This window comes from Pteropus alecto, unplaced genomic scaffold (assembly GCF_000325575.1).
Source record: "Pteropus alecto unplaced genomic scaffold, ASM32557v1 scaffold45, whole genome shotgun sequence".
Lineage (NCBI taxonomy): Eukaryota > Metazoa > Chordata > Mammalia > Chiroptera > Pteropodidae > Pteropus > Pteropus alecto.
In genome coordinates, this window is record NW_006442491.1 from 30975912 (window position 1) to 30999886 (window position 23975).

At 51.1% G+C, this 23975-nt stretch overlaps 1 protein-coding gene across 1 annotated transcript in view; it reads right to left on the bottom strand.

Annotated features, from left to right (window-relative positions):
- The window catches only part of PREX1 (phosphatidylinositol-3,4,5-trisphosphate dependent Rac exchange factor 1), a 184816-nt gene that overhangs the window by 12263 nt on the left and 148578 nt on the right, over positions 1 to 23975 (bottom strand). Inside the window, exons 17-32 of the mRNA XM_025039736.1 lie at positions 20736 to 20878; positions 18717 to 18809; positions 17500 to 17648; positions 15754 to 15839; positions 13837 to 13973; positions 12999 to 13119; positions 10773 to 10960; positions 10331 to 10492; positions 9451 to 9661; positions 8768 to 9044; positions 6375 to 6581; positions 4773 to 4861; positions 3419 to 3501; positions 3166 to 3256; positions 1335 to 1463; positions 175 to 216 (exon numbers count right to left, since the gene is read on the bottom strand). Of these exons, the coding sequence (XP_024895504.1) occupies positions 175 to 216; positions 1335 to 1463; positions 3166 to 3256; positions 3419 to 3501; positions 4773 to 4861; positions 6375 to 6581; positions 8768 to 9044; positions 9451 to 9661; positions 10331 to 10492; positions 10773 to 10960; positions 12999 to 13119; positions 13837 to 13973; positions 15754 to 15839; positions 17500 to 17648; positions 18717 to 18809; positions 20736 to 20878 (2208 nt within the window). The remainder of the gene's footprint in view (positions 1 to 174; positions 217 to 1334; positions 1464 to 3165; positions 3257 to 3418; positions 3502 to 4772; positions 4862 to 6374; positions 6582 to 8767; positions 9045 to 9450; positions 9662 to 10330; positions 10493 to 10772; positions 10961 to 12998; positions 13120 to 13836; positions 13974 to 15753; positions 15840 to 17499; positions 17649 to 18716; positions 18810 to 20735; positions 20879 to 23975) is intronic.

The following is a 23975-nucleotide window of genomic DNA, read 5'->3' on the forward strand; positions in this document are numbered from 1 at the left end:
GGGAGGGGTTACTTCCCCCTGTGCAGGGCCTGAGGACCACGGGAAAGTCAACCTCAGCCGGCAGAAGAGGCCTTCCCTGGGCTGCGGTCATGAGCATCCCCTGGCAGGACAGCCTCTCCTGAGTACACCTGGGTGTGTGCCAACCACAGATGGTTGCTGCTTCCAAGCCCTCACCTGTGCATTTCAGCAAGGCCAGGAGCAGCTGGTTCTTCCCATCTGGAAGAAGAGGGGTGGAGAAAGGAGAATAGGAAGAGAGGAGTTGGCAGGAGCTTCGAGCAGAGCTGGGCCCTCCCACAGCCCGAGCTCTGAACCCTCTGTAGTGAAGCTCTGGGTACATATGGTTGCACTAAAGAAATTCTGATTGGATATTGGGTAAATTCCAGAAATTCCCTGAATTTCAGGAGAAGGGAACCCCAACTGTTAACTGCACCCCAACTATTTGCATGTACCTGCCAAACAGAGACTAAAACCAGCCCCTCCAACTCCTGGGCCAGAGCCCCCAGCCCATTCCTTGCACACGTGTGGGCGCACTTTTACATGCGTGTGCCCACATACAGGTCGAGCACTGACAATCTGGCTCCAGGGTCCGTGTTCTTAACCAATTAGTTTTGGAAAACGGGGCAGCTCAGGGCCGACACAGACTCCTAACTTAGAGGCTGCTTGCTGTTCCTGGGGGAATGGCTCCGAGGCCTTGCACGTCCTGTTGTCCTAGTCAAAGTCTCCCTGGTCTGGAGTCCTTCTAACCCAGGAGTCCCAGACGCAAATGCTGCCAAGGGCCAGGCAGGTAATGTAAGACGCGTGAGGCGGACACCAGGACGCGGGGAGTGGTGGGGACTGCGATGAACCGGACGGCACCACTCTTCCATCCAAGACGGAAGCTGCCACTCATCTCCAGGCGAGTATGACTCTGGGGCCGTGCAGGCGTGTGAGTGCCAGATCTCCTGACTGCCCAGAGTAGCCAGAAATCTAGATTTTTATGTGAGATCTTGGATTAAACATTGGCGGCCGATTCATATGTTTATGCTATGGCATCAAAATCTATCTGTGGACCTAACTCTGATCAGGAGGCCCCCAGCCTGTGACCTTGATAATAAACAAAAGGAATTGAATTAAAGCCACAATTTCAGAAACTAAGAAGGAACAAGTTCAGCCTTCTCAGCCTCCTGACTCTGCAAGGATGCCCCAGGCACCACAAATCTGCAGTTCCTTGATCAAATGTGTATAGTCCCAAGGCCCGACCCAGGGCTGGATACTCAGCTGAGAAAGGGGCCCGAGCCCTTGTCATCCTCCCTCTGGACAGGGCGAGCCGTTACAGCCTTCTCTGCCTGACTGACCTTCCACGTATCTCTGAATGTTGTCCACCAGGGTCTTGATGGAGTTGGGGAGGTTCCAGGGGTCCTCCTGAATGCTGATCTGGATCAAGCTCCGGCCACGCATTGTACACTCTTCTTTCTGTTTGAACTCTGGGGCAGGAAAGGGACGGAGGCAGCTTGAGAGAAAGGCAGCACAGAGGCTTGCATGCCATCACCAGAGCCCAAAGCTCGGAATCCTCGATCGAGGATCCCGGCAGGACTGTTGGGTATCGTCTGGTCCGGGGAGGGCAAATATATGGTAAGTGTGCTACTGATGTATGGCACCACACCCATAGCAGACATCACTCATCGATCTCAGCTCTCCTCCTTGCTAGTCTGAGGCGGACTCAGCACAGCTGAAACCATTCGAGGGCAGACATCACAAATCAATCACTGCATTCTTTTCTCCTAAGCCTGGATGTAATCACACAGAAGGATTCTCAGATACTCCCTCCTTGCAGCCACACCGTTCCGAGCTGGCATGTGACTTCTAACCTTTTCCCTATACAGAGAAGAGAGCCCAGGCACAAAGTGGAACAGTGTCTTGCCTAAAGTCACACATAGCTGGGTACTGACGGAGCTGGAACTTGAACTGACTTCTAACCTTTTCCTTATACAGAGAAGAGAGCCCAGGCACAAAGTGGAACGGTGTCTTGCCTAAAGTCACATAGCTGGGTACTGACGGAGCTGGAACTTGAACCTGACCCCAGCAGCACCATTCGAAGGCCAGGCAGACACAAGCCCTTGTTCCTTTGGCCTCGTCCCTGCTCCAAGGTCCCAGGTTTCTGAGATATTTACGGTTTTGGTTCCTCTAGATTTGATGTTTCTGCCTTCTGAGGCCCATCCCTGGGAGAGAAGGCCTTGAGACAGCAGCGGGGGCCACTGCTCACCACTTCCCACCCTGACTCAGGAGTAACTGCCTGTTTCTTTTCCTGTCTCCTACGTCCAACTGGGAGTTCCTTGAGGTCAGGGGCAGTGTCACACTCATCTGAAGGTCCTCGATGGCCAGCACAAGGCCTGGTACAGGCTCTTTCCTAGGAATTATTTACTGGGTCGATGGACGAATGAGCAGGTGGACCGATGAATGGGCAGGTGGGTGGGTGGTGGGTGGATGGGTAGGTGGGAGGAAAGGTAGGTGGAAGAACACATGTCAATTCCTTCTCTCTCAAATCATTTCAGGAAAGTCTCGATTTGGTGCTGGTAAATCCTAACACTTTAACTCACCGACCCCTCTCGTGAATAAAGAACGAAGCGCTCTGGGCAGGCAGGGAGCAGGACCTGACTACAGCACAGGGACATTCTGTGGCTGTTTCCATGGGGTTTATCATGGTCATCACTATCTTATGGCATGTTGTACTGATTTTCCATCTAAAGAAAGTTTAGTAAGTTCCTTTCAAAATTAAATTTTTAAAAGGGAGATACTTTTTCAAAAACGTTATGTCAATAATAATACAAGCAGCAAATGAATATGGTTTTAAAAAATGTAAAGATATAAGTAGATCCTGTGAATATGGCTAAAAATGATGAAGGGGGGATGTGGGTGTCTGAGGTTTGCAAACTGTATTCCAGTCCTTCCCTCTCCTGTTACAAATGGGCAGACGGGAGCCCAGAGAGCCTCAGGGACCAGCCCAGGGTCCACAAACTTTTTCTGTAAAGAGCCAAACAGGAACTGTTTTAGGCTTGCCGGGACATACAGCATACAGTGACCAGGTGTCCTGCCCCTGACCCAGCACACATTCCCCATCACAGGCTGGCTCCTTGTTGGGTGAGGGATGTCACCCCTAGCCCTGCCAAGGGACTCCGATGTGCTCACCTTGCAAGCTGTGGTCCATGGGGAAATGCCTGGTCTCTTCGAAAGCCCTGCTCATGACCGGACCCTTGAGGAGCGTGTGGATGGAGTCCACCTGAGCGGCAGAAAGCTCTAGGTTAGTGGGGCCCCCGTGGCCTTCCAGGTTGTGGGGACCCATGACCCAGAGCCCTCTGCCCTGGCTCCTGGCTTATGGGTTCTTACCAGAGGTGATGGGAGGAACCCAAGGTCAGGCCAGGGGCAGGAACAAAGGTCCTACCTGGTTAAAGAGATGTTCCAGGCACCCGTGCAGCTTGTCCTGCTTGTCTGATGGGATCCGCATGTCACAGGGCAGCTCATCTCCTGGCAGAAGGAAGAAGCCATAGCCATCGACTAACTATTCCTGCCCCGCCTCACACCTTCCCAACCTTTTTTCCAAGAAATCAATGTGGCTACAGAGCACCAAAACCCACAGTGGATCTGGAGTCTCACAGACCCAGATTCTGGCTTTGTGACACTGGGCAAATCTCTTGATCTCTCTGAGATGCAGTTTCTTTATCTGCAAAGTGGGCCAAATGAACTAAAGCCCTACACAATTATAAGTCTTTGTTATTATTTCCATTCTGCCAGTGAGGAGGCTGAGAGCCAGAGACAAGGAACTGGACCCAAGTCTCCTGATCCATCCCCCAGGGGCTTCAGTTAAACCAGCGGCCACACGTCAGGTCCTTCCCAAACACCTCCCCGGGGGTAGTTTTTGCAGCAGAATATCTTACGTGATGAAATATTTATCTAAAGTTCAGCGATATCTTAAATTTTACTTGAGCTTCTGTTAAATTGCAGTATAATTAAAATTAAAATTTCATGCACAGACTACCTCCGGAAGGACACACAAGACAGTAGTGGCAGTGGGCGCTTGGGAACTGGGAGGCTGGGGTACGGGGGTGGGAGGGGGTCTGTCACCCTCCGTATCTCATGCCTTTTGAATTATGAACCGTGTGGATGGCTGACCTATTCACAAAATGAAAAATTTAAAGGCTGAAATCAATGAAACTAAAAAAAAAAGTCAGTCTTTCAGAGTATAATCTAATTTATAGAATATTATTTATATCTGTCTCTCCATCCAGCCATCCACCCACATGTCCATCTGTGCAAAATTATGTGTTCACCAATGATCTCCAAATGTAACTGATGGTCATTTCTCAGGGAGAGGATGAAGTTCTGACATATTTTCACGTACTTCTTTTAAACTTTTCTGTGTCATTTGAATTTTGGGTCTGAACATGTGTAATTTTTATGGAAACTACCAATTCACCCTATTTTAGTGATTTCAGAGCACTCGTCACAATCTGTAATTGCATCGTGCACGTTTTTATCTGTTCCCGTCCACGCTGTTTCACGGAGAACGTCAGCTCCACAAGGGCCAGATCTTTATTTCAGACACTGCTTTGGTTCCAGCACAAAAGAGGTGCTCAGTAAAAGATGCTGAGTGAGCGAATAAAAGGAAAGATACTACCATACTATGCAAGATGATACAAAATAATATAACAAAGTATAAAAAAAACAAAAATGAACAAAACGAACTCTTGCGAGGGAGGGAGATCCCCTGCCCCCTCGAGCAGAGCACCCGCACTCACCAGACCCCATCTCGTCACTGCCCAGGTAGGAGCTGTTACTTCTCATGCTGGTGCAGGACAGGACGGAGTCCCGATTACTGTTACACTCACTGCAAAGGGGCAGAGAGGAAGAAAGGAGTCACCCTCTAGCTCTGACAGCCGGAACCCACTTCCCGGAGTATAGACAAAACCCTGACTCCTTGGGTGGACAACCGGCCCAGAAAGGACGCACTGCAGGCCGACAGCCAGTGGCAGGGACAGGGAAGATTGTCCTGGCTGGTTTTCTCTGTCTGACAGTGGATAAACATTCCTAGGCCCCAGCACAGAAACGCACAGCTCACACCCTCTGGCTCTGACAGCCGGAACCCACTTCCCGGAGTATAGACAAAACCCTGACTCCTTGGGTGGACAACCGGCCCAGAAAGGACGCACTGCAGGCCGACAGCCAGTGGCAGGGACAGGGAAGATTGTCCTGGCTGGTTTTCTCTGTCTGACAGTGGATAAACATTCCTAGGCCCCAGCACAGAAACGCAGAAACGGTAAGAGGACAGTGAATTGCTTTCATTTGGGTGTAAACTCCTGTCACTCCCTTCACGGGACAGCCTTGTTACTTGACACCCCATACATGCCACATTTGACCACACGGCTCTGTGTTCTGTCTCTCCAGCCTGGCTGAAACTGTCATGTAGACAGGGACTGTGTTTGCTTCGCTGGTGTCCCGGGAACTCAGAAGGTACAGGAGTCAAAAGCTACAATCGTGAAATTCTTTCCTTCACTTTTTTGACAGTTAAAGAAAAAATTGGAGGACCCCAAAATGTACAAATGGACATCTAGAGAGATGGAGAAGTCTTAGATTATGGACACAAGGCTCTGAGAACAGACACCACCCAGTTACGCCGAACATCTCGTCGCACGGACACCAAGCTGGAAACGTGGACCAGTCAGACCCCTTAATGACGGGAGGACTGGGGGGAAGGCTTTTCTCTCTTCTACCAGTTCTGTATCTTGCCCACAAACAACTGAAACGCCCAAGACTCTCACACAACGATCATATGCTGCATAACCACAGTGCTTGTTGATTTGTGGTAAGAAATTCCATGTACCCACTATAAGGTGTATTGCAGAAAACTGAGTTTTTAGTCCATTTAACTCACTAATTAGGACTTCGCTGATCTTGTTATAATTAGCTGAACCAATAGAAAAACAGTTCAGATCCACTCAGAGTTAGGAGGCATGAAACCATTGTCTTCCTCCTTGGAACAAGTAAAAACAATGTTGCTGAAACCGTGTCTTGCGTTGAGTTTTAAGACACCACAGAGCGTGACTTTTTCTTTGACCACATTCCGTCAGCATGTGCAGAGTGGAACTGGAGTGGAACAGATGGGCGTCTACAAGGGGACAGACCCTGAGTCATTAGCCTTGGGGTAGGAGAGCCGAGGGGGAGAGCTGGGATGTGCTTTGGGGCCTTAGATAACCCCCGGAACCACATGGTCTAGCGACGGCCCCTAGCCACTGCTTCCTGGGAAATTTCCCACTAATTCTGACTCTTCCACAGGTCAGCGGCCTCCACTGTCCCACCAGCCATCCATGTCAAACCCCACATGACGCCCGGGACTAACCCACCTGTAGGAGTCACGGTAGCTCATGGTGTCATGACCCGAGTCTTCCTGATCCTCCTCAGACACCTTGAAGCACACTTTCTTGATGCCCCCATGGTCGGTCCTGTCCATCTCGCTCTCTTCACTGACCAGTGGGGAGGACGAGGCCTCCTCAGATAAGGGTGGATCGCAGGACCCACCTGAGGTGGGCTCCGTGATGGTGGACAGCAGCCTGTGGGAGCAAAGACTCTGAACTTACAGGCACAGGCCTGTGGCTTCGATGGCCTCCATGGAGGCCCCTGGCAGGGCCCTGACCTCAAGCTTCACTTTTGACCCTAAGCAGAAGGAACCACCAAATGCTTTATGTCCCTTCCCTGAAAATACCACCAGCAACAATGCAGGTACACATACACTGTCCCTTCTGAAGGGGGCATGAGATAGAGAGGTTCTTTATTTTATGGACGAGCTACACAAGGTTCGAGGGCATAGAACACGGCCAGGAAACTGTCTGTAAAGGCTCAGAGAGCACATCTTTTCAGCTTCGTAGGCCATATGCTCTCAGTTACAACTACTCAACTTTGCCACACTCCTGTAAAAGTGCCACAGACAGTATATAAAGGAACGGATATGGCTGTGTTCCAATAAAACTTTATTTAAAAAGAAAAGACAGCGGGCTGAATTTTGCCCCATACGCCAGTTTGTTAAACCGTGGCACAGAGTATAATGGTCAAGCACACAGGTGTTTAAGACAAACCCTAGATTCTAAACCCAATGCTCCCATTTCCTAATTTAGAGACGTACGACAAATTATTTAACCTCTCTAAGAATGTTTTCTCATCTGTAAAATGGAGTGATACAGTATCTATGTCTTAGGCTACTATAAAGAGTAAGGGAGTTAAAAATACGTAAAGTGCTTAGAAGAGTATCTGATGCCTTGTAAGTGGTCAAAACACCTTGGTTAATATAATCCTACTACATCTCAGTGAGGTCAGTATTATGATCAGCACCACTGTACAGATGAAAAAAATTGAGGCTCAGAGAAGTTTAAATGACTTGCCGAGAGAGAGAGTGAGTGAGTTTTAATCATGAACAATTTCCATCATACACAAAAGCGGAAAGAACAGTATGAAGAACCCTAGGTACCCAGTAGGTAGCTTCAACAATGGCAACTCGGGGTCCACCTTTGTTTTCTCAATCTTTCCTGTTGCTGCTTACTTTTCTGGAGTATTTAAAAACATATCTAAGAAATCGTAAATTTACCCTGTAACCACTTCCCTATGTGTCTCTAGCACATAAGGACTTTCTTTTAAAGCAACAGTTTTCAACTGGGGGGTGATTTTGCCTCCCACCTACTCCACCAAGGAAAGAAGTAGCAATTTAGCATGTTTCCTGAGGGGGAATATTTACCAGCTGCCACAGGCATTTTTAGTTGTCGCCACCGAAGCGGGGTGAGGGTAGGGGACTCCCGGCAACCAGGGAGTGTAGACAACAGAGATGCTGGTAAATATCCCACAGTGCATAGGACGGCCACCCTGCCTCCCAACGACAAAGAATCATCCAGCCCAACGTCCACAGTGTCAAGGCTGAGAAACACTGTTTGAACCTTAATCAGACTGCTATTACGAGACTTGGCAAATTTAATAATTCTTAATACAGTCTAGTACCCAGTCCATGTTCAAATGTCCCTGATGGTCTCGAAAGTGTCTTGTCACAGATGGTGTGTGAGACACAGAACCCTGACCAGGTCCAGATGCTGCGCTTGCTTGCTACGCCTCTCAAGTGTCTCCTCTAACACATCTTCCTCCTCCCTGCACCTGCTCCCCACCCACCGCCATCATTTATTTTTTAAAGAAACCAGGTCATTTGTCATCTAGAATCGCCCGCCCTCTGGATTTGGCCAACTGTGTCCCCAAGGTGCCATGTCACCATCCTCTATCCTCCACATCCTACAGCCAAGCAGTGAGACCCAAAGCTTTGATTAGAGAATGGTTCAACTTCTGCTGGCGAGAACACTTTGTAGGTGGTGCTGTGTGTCCCTGCTGCACTACACCGAAAAAGACATCATGTCCAGCTGGCTCTCTTTCTGCAATGTTAAAATTATAAAGTTCCCCCAAACCTTTCACCTAATAGTTTTCGCCTCTACTGATGACTACTGCCAATGTCCATCATTTCACTGAGTAAAATGGTTCTCAATCAGGGGTGATTTTGCCAAACACCGACCCCCACCACCACCAAGGGGGCATTTGGCAATGTCTGAAGATATTTTTGATTGTCACAACTGGGGAACAGGGATGCAACTGGCATCTAGTGAGACTAGGGGGTACCACTAAACAGCCTGTGGGATACCGGACAGCCTCCGTTACAAAGAATCCTGACTCTGACACTTCCCTCCCATTCCCTCGGGGAGTTGGGGCTGACCTGTTGATCTGAGTGACATACTGCTTCATCTCCTTCAGGGCCACGTCCAGTTTGGTAAAGAGCTGCAGGTAGGCATCCTGGATCTCACGGTCCTCTTGCTTGAGGAGGAAGCTCAGGCCCCGGTCCTCCAGTCCCAGAGCCCCATTGGCTGACCCAAAGCTGCTGTCATGGAGACCCTGGCATTGGAGGTCCCCATCCATAGCAGGCAGGCACTTCCAGGATGGGGCAGCCATGGTGGTGATGGAGTGCTGGGTGTAGGACATAGGGTTCAGGTGGCCTACATGGAAAGAGGGAGAGCTCACTTGGAAATAGTGCCCAGACTCCCACAACCCCCATTTCTAGGATCCCAATGAATGAGAAATTTTTAAGTATTCTTTTTAACCCACTAGATTACTTCAAGAAGAAAGTTTCAGTTTAGTGCTAAGATGCTTTTAACTACTGTGATCCTTTTCCTGCCTGGAATGCAGACATGATGACTGGTACTCTAGCAGCTATTCTACACCACGAGGTATCCTTCAAGACGAAAGCCACATCTAGAGATGATGGTACAGAAAGACAGAAGGAGCCCAGATCCCTGATGACATGGAGCTGCCTTTCCAGCTCTAGACCACTGGCCTCCAGACATGTTTCAGTATAAGTATCTGTTGTGAAATTCAAACACAATTTCTAACACACACAGTTACCTTGCTCTGGGTCGAGGCCGATGAGGGAGGGTTTACGACCGAAGCGAATACTGAAGGACCTGCCAACCGAGGGAGTGGTCTTGGGGTAGGACACTTCCATGAGGTTGATGTGGCAGTTGGTGGGGCAGAAGTCCAGGCCGCACAGTGGATGGGGTTCCAGGGGTGCTTGTTTGAAGGGTGGGCTGACCCTGCTCTTCAACTGGGCTGCAAACTGAGAAAGGTCAGGGGCGTGAGGTCATGAGTCAGGGCTCTGGGAATTCTGGCCCACCCCCAGCAACCACTCCATCCTGGCCTAGGCCAGACGTTCCAAATTGGACAAAATGCCAATAGCGCCAAATGGAAAAGTGGATTCCCCTGCACTGCCCTTTACTGAATCCAGATTTCAGGGAAAGCCTGGAGAAGTCCAAGGCCTGAGTACCTACCCACACTCGCTTCTCCATTTCGGCTGCACACATAAGCTGTCCTTGAGGAACTGTCTCTCCCCGACCCACAGTCCAGGAGGCTTATCCCTCCCCACCCCTGCAGTGACTGACTGGTACAGGCTCAAGCAAGGTACTTAAACCAAGCCAATAAAAGCTCTCATCAAACTCCTCTTCTACTGGGGTTGCTAATGTTAGAGCTACTGGGGACCGTTTTGTTACATGAGAAGGGCCTGCCTGAGAGTGAAGCGAACGCAGGAAGTCAAGAGAAGGAGAGAGGTCACGTTCTTGTGACAACGGTATCGTCTGAATGTCTGGATACAACCATGCCTGAAGTTCACCTCTGGACTTTCAGTAATATAAACCGAAAATTCTCCTGTTCGTTTATGCTAGATCAGGGTGGGTTTTGACGTTTACAACCCAAACACCCCAGGTGGAGACCCTGTAGGGTAGATAGGTACCTCCTGGTAGCAGACAATCCTCTGGCTGATGCTCTCCAGCTTGGTGTCGCAGATATTACGAAATTCATAATGGGACATGGTCTTGATGTTGTTGTTCAGCGCCATGAGCCGCCCACAATTCTGCACGAAGACACCGTCATCGGCAGCAAAGGCCTCGAGGATCTGCAGAAACAGTGATGGCTCCTGAGCATTCATGATGTGGCAGGGAGGGCCTCAAGCGGTTTATCTGCAGTGACTCCTTATAATATCCCTGTGAGGTCAGGTCTGTTACTGGCCCATTGTGCTGATGAGTAAGTCAAGGCTAAAGAGATCAATAACCCTCACAAGTCCCATGGCTACCGAGTGGTGGGGCAGGGACTAGAATTCAGGGCTCCAGGCTAACTCTGAGGAAATGGAAATCAGGCTCCTCTACCCGCCAGGACAGGGCAGTGTCCAGCAAGACCTTGGCTGTGAGGCCGAAGCAGCCGCGGGGCTCCACGATCTTCTCCAGCACGTGACACTTGACACCTGCTGTGCTCACGTACTCGTACACCACGCCGTGTTCCAGGTGCACGTTGTCCACAGTTAGGCTGACCACAGGGCTGTCCTCATGCAGGCTCAGCTGAGGACCCAGGGACAGCAGGGGGAAGGCTGAAAGACAAAAGGACAGCCATTCCTGAAGACGGGGCTCTACCCAACAGCCAGCCAGCCCCCTGACTGAGCACCATGGACAGCGCCCACTAGACAGCTGGGCAACTGGAGCTTGTGCTGCAGCTCTATCCATTTTTGCCACCACACTACTGTTTACCCCTCGTCCTAGATTTTCCCTCTAGAAATCAACCCTTGTGCCCCATTCCCAGTCTTAGTGGCTCAGAAGAGGAGATCACGCACCCATACCCTCCCCCAGAGGCACAGACTTGATTTCCCCTGTTTACAGTGATTGGTTTGGGGATGACTATGTGACCCCAGCGGGGCCGATGTGAGTCAAATCTGGGACTTTTGTTGGATCTACACAGAGAAGACGACATTCTCTTTTTCAACTGGATTCCAAGCTGCAGCTGTGGGAAAGAAACACCACGTAACAGGGAAACTGAGACAGAAGGAGCAGGGCTGAGAACTAGAGATGAAGAGGCTCCTCATGAGTCTATGGGAAGCGCTGGACTGAGCCAGGCCCGAAGCCTGCACGACCCTATTCGGATGCTTTAGTTTCCTGCATCAATGTTTTCACGTAGCCCAGTCTCAGTGCTGACTAACCTGGGCTCAGAGAGGGTAAGTGACATCTCAGAGGCCACAGAGCTATATAGTGATGTATCTAAGAAACGGAGCAGGCAATGGATGATATACGTTAACTAATACATGCGTGAAGTAAAATAAAACAGGACAAGGGGACACTGGACAGAAGGGCTTACTTAGGGCACCAAGGGTGGCCTCTCGGAAGAGGTGATATTTGAGCAGAGAACTGAGCCGAGGAGCATGAGGTAATAAGAAGGACTCTGGAGGGGAGCCTTCCAGGCAGAGGGAACGGCAAGAGCAAAGGTGCTGGGCAGGAGTCCACTTGGTATTTAAGGACAAGAGGCTGGAACAGATGGAGCAGAGAGGGCAAGTGGGAAGGTGATGAGAGGGAAGGGTGGAGAGCCAGGCGGGGATGGAAGACCAGACCCCTGGGACCCACTGGGAGGTTTTGCTCTATTTTTTGAGGAGAAGTAAGGAAGGACAGAGAGAAGAGTGGGCAGGCTACTGCAACAGTCCTGGTGAGAAATGATGGTGGCTTGGAGCAAGCCGTGCTGGAGGTGGTGAGAAGTGGTCAGACTCTGACGCATGAGGAGGACAGAGGTAACAAGGTGTGCTGCTCGCATCGAGGTAGAGGAGGAGAGGAGAAAGAGAATAGTCAAGGAGGATGCTGAGGTCCGGAATCCGGAAGGATGGAGATGGGCCGCCGAGGGGAGGAGCAGGTGTCAGGGAAAGGTCAGAAGTTGAATTTGGCCATGAAGTCTGCGATGCCTTGGACATCTGGACAGTGGCAGGTAGAAAGACAGGTCTGAATTTCAGGGCTGAGGCTGCACTACAGAGATTAACGTGGGAGCTCATGGTGGGCAGAATGATGGTCCCTGAAACACGCCCACATCCTCATCCCCAGACTCTGTAACACAGCAAGGGGAAATTGCGGACGGGGAGTCACAGATGGAATTAAGGTTCTAATCAGATGACTTTACAGTCGGATTATCCTGGATGACCCAAGTGAACTCGATATAGTCACAGGGTCTTTAAATGGAGAAGATGGAGGCAGAATTGTTAGAGAGATGGCTAGGTGAGAAGGACTCAGGCCGACATTGCTGGCTCTGCCGATGGAGGAAAGAGGCCGCGAGCCAAGGAATGCAGGTAGCTTCTAGAAGCTGAAACAGGCAAGTAAATGGTTCTCCCCTAGGGCCCCAGAAAGGAATGCAGCCCTGCTGACACGCCGATTCCAGATCAGTGGACTCATCTGAGACTTCTGACCTCCAGAACGGTAAGAGAATAAACGCGTCGTTTTAAGCCACCGGGTTTGTGGCTCTTTGTTACAGCAACAATGGGAAACTGATACAGAAATGATGGCACCCAGAGAGACTGGATGGGATCGGAACGGAGTGTAGGCAGAAGAGGACCCAGTCCCCACGGGAGTCTCTGTCACACAGCCTACCTGTCCCATTACCTGAGTCAGGCTGGTCTTCCTCCCGAGTCCCCTCACCACTGGGGTCCTCGCCGGGCGCCTCCTGGCTGGCTCGGGCCTCCTGGGCATCCTCGTGGGTGTGGTAGACCCACTGGTACAGGCCCTGTGAGGGCAGCAGAATGAGTAAGAGGAGTGACCGCGACACCAGGAGCCCAAAGAAGAAGGGACAGGGCCAAAGGGCAAACTGTTCTCCGACCCCAAAGCTCAGGATTTTAGCCTGTAGGTAACAACATCTTTAGAAAGGCTTCTAAGACTTTGTTCTGGAACCTTCCTGAGAGACCTCTGGTCACACACAGCCCCACAAAGCTGGGGATTTTGAAAAATGTAAGTCAGATCCATGGGAGCAAAAAACTTGTCTCTCCTGTGGCCCCAGGACAGAAATGTGTCAGGCATATAGCAGGTGCTCAATAAACATTAAATGAACCAATGAATGAGTGTCGCCCTCCACAGAACCCTGCCCCCAACCTAAGTATAACAGCAAATTTTACCATCAACATGACCATTTCCCCAGCAATTTTTACCATCGACATGACCATTTCCCCAGTGTGCCTACACAGTAAGAAAAGAGGGCCCTGTCACACTCATTTCACAGCTTTGAGAACCGAGGCCATGAGGTATCACAGCCTAACTCCTCCGGTTTAGGGAGGCACAAGTGGCACAGGGCCCAAGCCAAGCTTTGTCCTGCCAGGTAGGCAGCTCCGCCCCACCCAAAACACTAGGGTGCCACCTTCAGGCTTTCCCACAGAGGAAGGAGGGTGACCTTTGCCCCCACCCCACTGAGCAGGGCCTCCCCGATACCCTTGGCTGCTGGGGGACTCACCAGGGCCTCCTCTCGGCGGTTCCGGAATGCCTGGAAGTGCTCCAGGACTTCTGGGGCACCATCATTCATCACGTTGTTGCCGTTGACCTTCAAGATACACTGGCCAGCACAGAGCCCTGCGGCCGCAGCCTCTGAGCCTAAGGGGAATGGGCGTGCTTGAGGCTGAATGCCAGGTGAAGAGGGCTCGGGGCAGTGACAGGCAAGGGCAAGTATCCAGATGAACACTGTCCCCCACCGAACCCTGCAAACACACACCCAAACACCCCGCCTCCATCCTCCCACCCCGGAGCCACTCTCTGATCCACTCCAGTGGGCGGGGCAGGGACTGGCATTCGCATTTTGCAGAAGAAGAAACTGAAGCTCAGAGAAGTAGCAGCTAGCCCAAGGTCCCACAGCAAGGAAGGCTGGACTTGAACCCAAGAACGTTTCACTCTAGAGCTCTGTCTCCTTTAAAGTCCCATGACAATCTATAACACTGAGCCAAGGAACAGCCCCATTTTGCAGACAGGAAAACATAGGTTTGGAGAGATAAATTACTCTCTCAAGGTCATGCAGCTAGGAAAAGCCAAGATTCAAAGCCAGGTCTACCAGACTCCAAGTGCGTGTTTTCTCAGCTATACCACAATTCCCAAGCTATAGGTTTTGGACCCCAGAGTTTTACATGGTTAGCATAAAGGTTCTGGAAATGCCAAGGAATGCCAAGCCTTGCCTGTACATGGGAGAGGATCAGGCCTGTATGGTGTGATAGTGACAAATGCAGGCCTGGACCCCAGGGGCTTGGGTTCAAACCCTGACTCTGCCACTAACCAACTGTGTACCTCCAGCGAGTTTCTTAACCTCTCTGTGCCTTGGTTTCTTCGTATGTAAAATGAGGATACTAATAATATCTACTCAGAGTTCTTGAGAGATTCAGTCAGTTAAAGCATTTGGCCTCATACCTGGCTCTTCGTACGTGTTCAAAAAATATTAACTGTTATTACTGTTTTTGCCTGGTTCACCTATAAACACCTCATCTTCTCTACAGATGCTCTAGGCAGGGTTTCTCACCTCAGCACTGCTGATATTTGGGGCTGCATGATTCTTTGTTGTGTGAGGCTCTCCTGTGCACTGTAGGGTATTTAGGAGCATCCCTGGTCCCTACCCATGAGATGCCAGCAGCAACCCACCCCCAGCTGTGACAACCAAAGATGTCTCCAGACATTGAAGCCCCTGCCTCTCCCAGGTAAAAAACCATTGCTTTAAGGATAAATAAAATATGAACCCACTTTAAAATATTAACAAATTCTCAGTAGCTTTCTGTCACTTAAGAAAATGACATGCATTTTCTTAATACATTTTAAAAGTATAACTATGACCACAAAAGTGGACGATTAATGTTTACGACTTTAAAAGTGGGGCCAAAAAAGGGTTGGGAGCCAAGTATCTCAGACCTGTTTGGTTTCATCTCTGAGATGGAGTAATCCCTTCAACAGCATACAAGGAGGCGACACAGAAAGCAGACATCTCCAACTGTTGACAACAGGCTGGATCTGGCCACAGAAGTGTGGTCAAAATTCCCATTTCTGGCTTCTCTTTTAAAAAATCAAATCTGACCAGAGTGGGCCCACATTCCTGCCTGACAATAATGAGCTCGAGATGAAGAAAACCTGCCCCTTTTAGAGTGAGCGGGTATTTTTTTTCTCACCTTAGTCCTCACCACTCCCTATTGTCTTGCTGTTACCCGGCTGGCTGTAACTGCCTGACCCCCAACAGGCATTTGCATTTGCAAGCTGTGGCTTCCAGCAAAGAAAGGAGGTGTTAATGGTGCACTGTGAGGCACACGCCTGGTGGTAATGGTTTGGGCTCCTCTGAGCTCCAACTACACACATAGACCTGCCTCGGCAAGCTGCCCTCTCCATCTGTTAGGCTCCCACTCACCTCTCCCCACAGCGTAGACATATGGCGGGGCAGCTCCACGGATCTGGAAGCACAGAGCCTCTGGATGGTCGGGGACTTTGACGATCCTGCACCAGGCAGAAGCAGCCATCAGGAAAAGCAGCATCACTCCCAATAACCCAGAGGGCCACCCCGGGAGCCCCTGCCTCCCGGACTTCTGGGAAATCCAGCCCAAAATAGTAGCAGTTCCAGGCTTTCCAGCTACCAAGTATACAGAGAAACCTCACTTAACTGAAGCCCATGCCCGGACCTCCGGTTAAGCCGAACCACCAGCCTGCCCTTGGAGCTTCGGTCCACGCACGGGAACTCCACATCGCCCTCTACCTTCTCCATCGCCCTCCCGGGGAGAGGAGGCCTTTTGGTGGCCAGACCAGCACCTCAGCCACTGAATATTTCGATCGACGATCACAGATGGAAGGGTGAGAAGGGTCCCAGCACACCTCGGGGCTGACTCTAGAAAAATGCCCGCACCGTCCCCTAGGGAACACGGTTTGAAAGCCCAGCTCTTGGCCATTCTGCAGGTGGGACGCCAGAGCAGCCCGGGGCGGGGGGTATCATTAATGCAGCTGTCTTCTTCCCCTTTGAGGGTGTGTCCCCCACACTGGTCCTCAGGTCCGTCCCTCCCATCCCCATCTGCCATCTTGGGAGCCTGATCTCAAACCCCAGCTGTTTCCAGAACTTTAAAAGCAGGAATCTTCCACTTTGGTGATTTCTGCCACTTCCACGTACTAACCAAACTATCAATCATTTTCCATAAACTGGCTTGCCTTTTTACTGAAATAATCACATTTAAAACTTTCCATCACTCCTGTCAACAGAAAACCGGGAGCATTTGCCTTAAATAGAAGAGAGAAGTGGAAACCAAATGTACAATTTTTAAAATAGAAAACGCTTCTCCCTGTACCTATATCTGGTATCCAGCCACTTCTCACCACCCCCCTGCTGCCACGCAGGCCGCTCCAGAACCTCCCCACCACTCCCCTGCGTCCACCTGTGCCCCCCACAACCCAGTCTCCACCTGCAGCCAGGTGGGTTCTGCTGGAGCAGACATCCGACCACGCCTCGCCTCTGCTCAGAACCTTCCAGCGGCTCCATGGTCCTAACCGCAGACACAAGGCCCCCCACGGTCTGGCTGACCTCATCGCACACGCCTCCCTCTAAGCCGGTCTGACCCAGCCCATCGGGTTCCTGATGTTCCTCAAACACTCAGGGCATGGCTCTACCCTGGGGCCTTTGCCCGAAACTGCCGTTTTCTCTGCCTGGAACCCTCTTCCTCCAGAAGTCCCCTTGACGCCCCAATCCCTTACCTCATTCACATCTTCACCTCAGTTCTTGGTGGCATCAACCTGGCTGCCATCCCTCCACACAGCCCGTCTCCTTCCCCAGCTTTATATGCTACTCCGGGCTGACTATCCCCTGGGTCAGTAGGTCTCTATTTTATTTGTTTTAGTGTCTGACTCCTGCTCCACCCTCCAACCAGACTGAGATCCCCGAAGGGTAGAAATGTATCCATCCAGACGTGGCTGGATCCCCAGAGCCTGAAACACCACTTGGTACATGGTGGGCGCTCAATACACGTCTGTTGAATGACTAAAGGTAGCGCCACTGTGTCACGTGCCCGCAGAACGAGCCCACCCAGGGAACCAGAGAGCTCAGCCCCACTCCCAGCCCCCAGCGATCAGGCAACTCCTCAAGCTGAGGGGACACCCCGCCCCTGGGGACACTCACTCTTTGGCCTTGGTGGCCACCAGGAGGCGCAGGGGGCGGCGGGAGCAGAAGGACTGGTTGAGGATGGACTCCACCTCGGCGAAAGGGCGCAGGAACACCAGGTCCTCGTTGATGGAGTAGATCCTCCGCCCCACCTGCAGGCCGGCCAGCTTGGGGCCGGGGACACACACGCCGGGTCACTAGCCGCCTCTCTTCTCACGAAGGAGCCTCGAATGCATCCAGGCAGCACAGGGCCGGCCCCAGAGACCAAGCATGACCGGAGTGACACCCCCCACCCGCCGCAGGGCAACCCCAGTCCCCTCTGTGATGAGCTGTTAAGGGGCTGGTGAGACCTGATTCTGGCCCGCGAGCCATTAAGGGGAGCCTGCTGGAGGCGCGAATGGGAAAACGGTTTCCTTTGAGGAGAAGCTGCCTGGGCCTGGGCCTGGGCCTGGGCCTGGGCCTGGGCCTGCGCCTGGGCCTGGGCCTGGGCCTGCGCCTGCGCCTGCACCTGCCCCTGCCCCAGACCCTGGACCCTGGACTCTGCCCCTGCCCCTGCCCCTGGACCCTGCCCTCCTGTCCAAGGACACGAGGCATTGAACTGGGGCAGCCTCCCTGTGACCATGAGGACTTGGCCAAGAAAGTTGAAGAGATGTTGACCCCGAACCAAACCTCTCAGCCACGTCCTCCTAACCACTACGTCATGAAAAATGAAGCCCTGTGGCTCCAGCCACTGTGAGGCTAGCATCTGGCCCCTTGCAGCCAAAAGCATTCCTAACCACCACAGGGGGACAAGTGGGCGCCTGGACAAGGTGGTGAGTCCCCCTTGCCACCCACTTCCACCCCCCAGGAGCAGCTGAGAGGCCTTGGGGCTGAACATTTGGCCTGACACAGACTCGCTCTCCTTCTCTCTCCAGACCTTGTGTCCATGACAAAGCAACAAACTTGTCTTAGGCCACTTGATGATTAGCTTTTTCCATGATCACAGCTGATTCAGAAACCTTCTGCTTTCTTCCTGCACCTGGCCACAGGGCCAGCAGAGGGGGCTGGTGGCACACACACTGAGAGGACAGCCCTGAGCCGAGGGGTCTGCTCCAGCTCCCCCAGAGAAGGCAAACAAGGCAATGAGTGAGGAGGAACATTCCAGGCTGTGCCGAGCTGGCCTTCCTTGAGGAACGTGGAGAGAGATGCCCCACACTCTCAGCACCTGCCAGGGCGGCCCCTCCGAGCAGCCTCACCTCAGCCAGCGAGCCCCTCTGTACTGATTTCACCACCACGGCCTTGTTCTTCTCCTCCATGTCGAAGCCATAGTCTTCCTCCTGGGGCAGGATCTGTGGGCCCGAAGAAGCAGAGACTCGGTGAGGCAGTGACGGGGTTGGAGGGGGGATCCTGGAGCCAGCCCCACCTTGGCCCCCACGGGACTGTGATCCTGCCAGCTCCTCATGCCCCAGAACTACATGGGGTGGGGGTGGGGCAGGAGAGAATCAAACACAAACACAAACAGTGCCCAGAACACAGTGGGTGCTCAGTACTTATCTGTCAAGTGAAGACACACCACCTGGTTCATACCTAGGCCTTGTGCTGATCACCTATGTTTACCTCCCGTTGCCTAGCTCCCCTTTCTCCTCCCAACCTGAGGACAGAGTCTCCTCAGTTATGTACCACCATCTGTCCATCTGCTGGCATACTGTAGGTACTCAATAAAAAAATTACTGGCTTAATGAATCAATTAGACCCAAAGGTATCCAGCCACTGAGAATCTGAGGACAGGAAGGGAGTTTAGGGAGAAGATATCCCTCCCCACTGCAGGATGACAGCAGGCAGGTTGGGAGGTTTTGGGGTTTGGTGGTGGGGGGGGTTATTGGGATATGCATTTATTCGTTCAATAAATATTTGCTGAGCTGCTGCCTGATATACGGGCCAGGTACTTTACTGAGTGCTTGAAATAGTGTTGAAAGAGACAGTTCCTGCCCTTATACAGCCATCTTAGTGGGGGAGGGAACATTCCTTGTGTCATATTCTGTACATTTCTGTATTTCTTTATTTGACAAACAAATAAAGAAATACAGAAATGTACAGAATGTGACACAAGGAATGTATGATGTTTGAATTAAAATAAGGCCCTTAAAGGGACAGAACATGGTGTGGCAAGGGGCTGGAGAGGCAGAGGAGGTGACATCTGAGCCAAGACCTAAATGAAGTAAGAAAACAGAACTCTGAGTGGAGAAAGCATTTGCACAACAGATGACAAACAAATAAAGAAATACAGAAATGTACAGAATGTGACACAAGGAATGTATGATGTTTGAATTAAAATAAGGCCCTTAAAGGGACAGAACATGGTGTGGCAAGGGGCTGGAGAGGCAGAGGAGGTGACATCTGAGCCAAGACCTAAATGAAGTAAGAAAACAGAACTCTGAGTGGAGAAAGCATTTGCACAGCACATGCAAAGGCCCTGAGTCGGACCCAAGGTACTAGAAGATAAGAAAGCAGATCCGTGTGGCTGGGGTGGAGTGAGGGAGGAGCGAGCACAGGAGATCACACTGGAGACGCGGGAAGAGTCCCGCAGACCATGAGAGACTAGATTTTATCCTAAGTGTGATGGGGACCATTGGCGGGCTTTCTATCGGGAGAAATGGGAACTAGAAGGAACGGCAGCCCCCACAGGTACTACAGGAGAGAAGTTAACAAAGCTGTCTTCCTATTATTCAGATCTTGGCCCAGAGATGGCAAGAGAACCAACTTCTCAGAGCCTCTCTCTTTATTGCCCATGGTGAACCAGGCATTAAGATTAAGGCTGCTGCTCATCAGTAAGTAGAGAAACAGGATTTGGTAGGCTAGACTGGTAAAATATCTGAACAGGCTGGTAAATGTTCCACTTTAACTGCAAGGATATTTACAGCAACTGAATATGGACAGGGTGCCGGCCTAAGGCTTTGTTCTGCAGGATGAGTCATCTCGGGAGGCCGTCCTCTCCGCACAATGCTAGGCCGGGATGTGGGGTGGACAAGGGGAGATGGAGAGGAAAAAAAAGGCAGCCCAGCAAGCCCAATCTCTCCCGTGAAGAGGAGGGTAGTCTTGGCCAAGGAAGTGACATGTTCTCCTGCCAGTGTTGCCAGCCATCACCTAGAATTCCCTGTACTCTTGGGTGCTCCAAGCTGAGCTCAGCTTCTCTAGCCATATCTGAAGGTCGCCCAGCTCCCAGACCTCTAGGTGAGTCTGGGAAGGAAGCTGCAGCAGCTCAGTTCTGCTCCTACCAGCAGGCGCTTGCCCAGAATGTTCTCCACCAGCTTGAAGTCATTGCGGAGCTGCTTGTTCTTGCTGCTAATTCCCTCCATCTCCTCGTCGGCGTGGAAGCGGAAGTACTGAGACTCATCCTTGAACTCGCTCTTCTCCAGCACTGCGAACCCACAGACACACAAGCACACGGTCAGGTTCACACGGGAAGGTTTCAGCAGCATCTGCCAACTGGCAGCCATAGGCCTGAACTAGCCCCTGGACAAGTTTGATTTGGCTGACATGGTGTTTTATTTATTGGACTCGTGTGCCAATACTAACATATTAGAATATTTCACATAGAATTCCGGCTTTCTGATTCCTCTTGAAAAATCCGAACTTGCTCCACCTGCTATAAAGACATATTGCAAAGCCATAGTAACAAAAACAGTGTGAACTACAACAGAAACAGACAAAGAACCTGTGGAAGAAAACAGAAATCATATAAGAGGACTGTGTGTTTATGGGAACTTAGTCTATGAGGGATGATAAATGCTCATGTGGAGTACTCCACAAATAATAGGGAAAACTGACCCACTTAAGGGGAAAAAATAAAATTGTATCCCTACCTCACACGACATACAGCAATAAACTCCTGATGAATTAAAGATCTAAACGTGAATAAGAAAACTAAAGCTCACCAAACGAAATATAGAATATCTTTCTTTGTCCTAGGGTAGAAAAAGAGTTTATGTACAAGACTCCCCAGAAAGCACTATAATAAGATTAAGGACTTCCATTCAATTACAAGGCCATAGCAGACGGCAGATTTAAGAAGAACTATAATATCTAAAACCAACAAGGAATAATTATCTAGAATATACAAGAAACTCACACAAATCAACCACAGAAAGCTGGCAAGCTCATAGGTAAATGGGCCAAGGATATGAATGGGCAATTTACATCTGCGGAAAATCAAATGGGCGACAAGTATGTGAAAAGGACCTCAACCTCACTAATAATCAGAAAAAGACCACCAGGAGACACTTTAGATCATGGGGCTTGGCTAACTCAGGCCCAAATCCGGTCCACTACCTCTTTTTATAAATAAAGTTTTATTGGCACATAGAAATACCCATTTATTTATATATTGTCTGGGCTGCTTTTGTGCCACAATGACAGAGTTGAATAACTGCAAGAGACTGTACGGCCCACAAAGCCTAACGTATTTACTGTCTGGGCCTTTCCAGAAATAGTTGTGTGACCTCTTCTAAAACATGCCAGGAAAAGGAGTAAAATAACCAGGAACAAACAGTATGTGATCTGGTCCCTGTGGATTAAAATTATACTAAGTGCCAGGTACACTGCAGATACAAACTTCAGTTCATTTACTTCTCAGACAAGAAAGAATCTGCTGCACCCCTTTGACAGACGGGGAGACAGAGGCCCAGAGAAGGTAAGTAAACTGCCTAAGCTCGCAGAGCCGGCAGGCTGCTCCTTTTCACGGTGCCGGCCAGCCTGGCCTCTGAGTCGGAGGCAGGAACGAACTACATGAAGGTGGAACCAGCTCAGGTTGGTAAAGGCAACTGCCTGAAGTCAGTGGGCCCCTGAGGGTGGGAAAACCAGCTGCCTTAGCCTCACGACATTCCTGCCACCCCTGAAGACAGAGGCTGACGATTTGGTGACTAAAGAGAAGCAGCAGGCGGCCACCCTTTCTTTCTCTTTCCTTTCCCAGGACATCTAGCTGTTTGGAAGCATCTCTCTCAGGCCACCCCTCTTACCTCTTGAGAGAGCAGACACACAAATTGCTGCTTTCCCCAGAGCTGGGGAGCCAGGCCCCAGGGGGCCGGCTGGCTTTACCTTCCCTGTAAACATGAGGCTCAAAGAGTGGGAAGCAGCACCATGATGTTATGTCTCTGTTTAGTGACTGTCTGGGGAAACGGCTGGAATCCCTGAGTCCAGGAGCTCAGCCAGGTGAGGTCCTGCCACTTCCATCTTTCGGCCGAGGCCGCTGGCCAGGCTTCGTGAGATGGGCACAGAGCCAGGATCAAAGCCCTGCTCAGCCCCTTCCCAACTTCAGGCCCTTTCAGTCTCTCTGAGCCTGTTTCCTCCTCTGTGGGGATAACAGCAGCACCAACTTCTCAGGGCTGCTGCAAGGATTAACCAGTGAGCCTCGGTTTCCCTGTGAGTGCCTAAAGAGAGAGGGCTAGACCACCAGCCTCTCGTCACACCTCAGGGCCCCATGAGCTCAGGTCAGATGCCTCGGGAGGTGCCACGAAGGCCCTACCCCACCCTCTTCTCTGCACTCTGACGGGCACTTCGCAGTGGCCACAACCCTAGGATTTGGCCCTTTCCTATTTTAGCCTATTTTTGAGTTTGTGGCAGGGATTAGGGGAGCAGGAGCCGCGCCCTGCAATTTCTCTCCCCGAGGGGCCTCGACAGTGTTGGTATTGCCTGAGAGTCGTCCCCTGCGAATGTCCTCTGCCAGCAGCCTTCCCGGAATAACAGCTGGGGTGGGCCCCTAATTACTCTCACCCACAAATGAGAGGTTCTGCCCAGCTGATTGGCGGGAGGGATGAAGCTGTCAGTGGGCCTCATGAGGAACAGAGTGGCTTCTGGGAATGAGGGACTCTGGTGAGACAGGGCCAATGAACGGGAATGACCGAGGCTGCTCTGGCTGGGCATCTCAGCTGGGGAGTAAATCCGAACCCCAGAGCTGTGGGCATGCTGAGCTCAGAGGGGGACAGCAAGGCCTCGAGCATAAAGATGGGGAAACTGAGGCCCAGAGAGGCACATGGGCTTATTGGGAGTCAGCTGAGTCAGGCCTAGAACTAGGCCTGCTGGCTACAATGCAGGAAATGGGCTTTTCACATGATTGGCACACCTCTCACCCTGGTGAAGGGACAATAAATCCAGCGGCTAGACCAGAAGCAGAAAACTATGGCCTACGACCTGTTTTCCTAAATAAAGTTTTATTGGCACACAGCCACGAACATTTGTTTATGTATTGCCTGTAGCTCCTTTTATGCTACAATGGCAGAGTTGAGATGTGACAGAGAGGGTGTGGGCCGAAAAGCCTGCAATATTTACTGTCTGGGACTTCACAGAGAAAGTTTGATGTCCTCTGAGTTAGAACACAGAGCAGAAGCCCGGGGGAGGAACAGCCAAAAGACAGTCTTGTCTCGCCTGTCCTCTGCCGCCACCTGGGCCCAATCCACATTGTCCTTCTTCTGAACTAGCACAGTCGCCTCACTGGCTTCCCTACTTCTGCCTTCACCCCG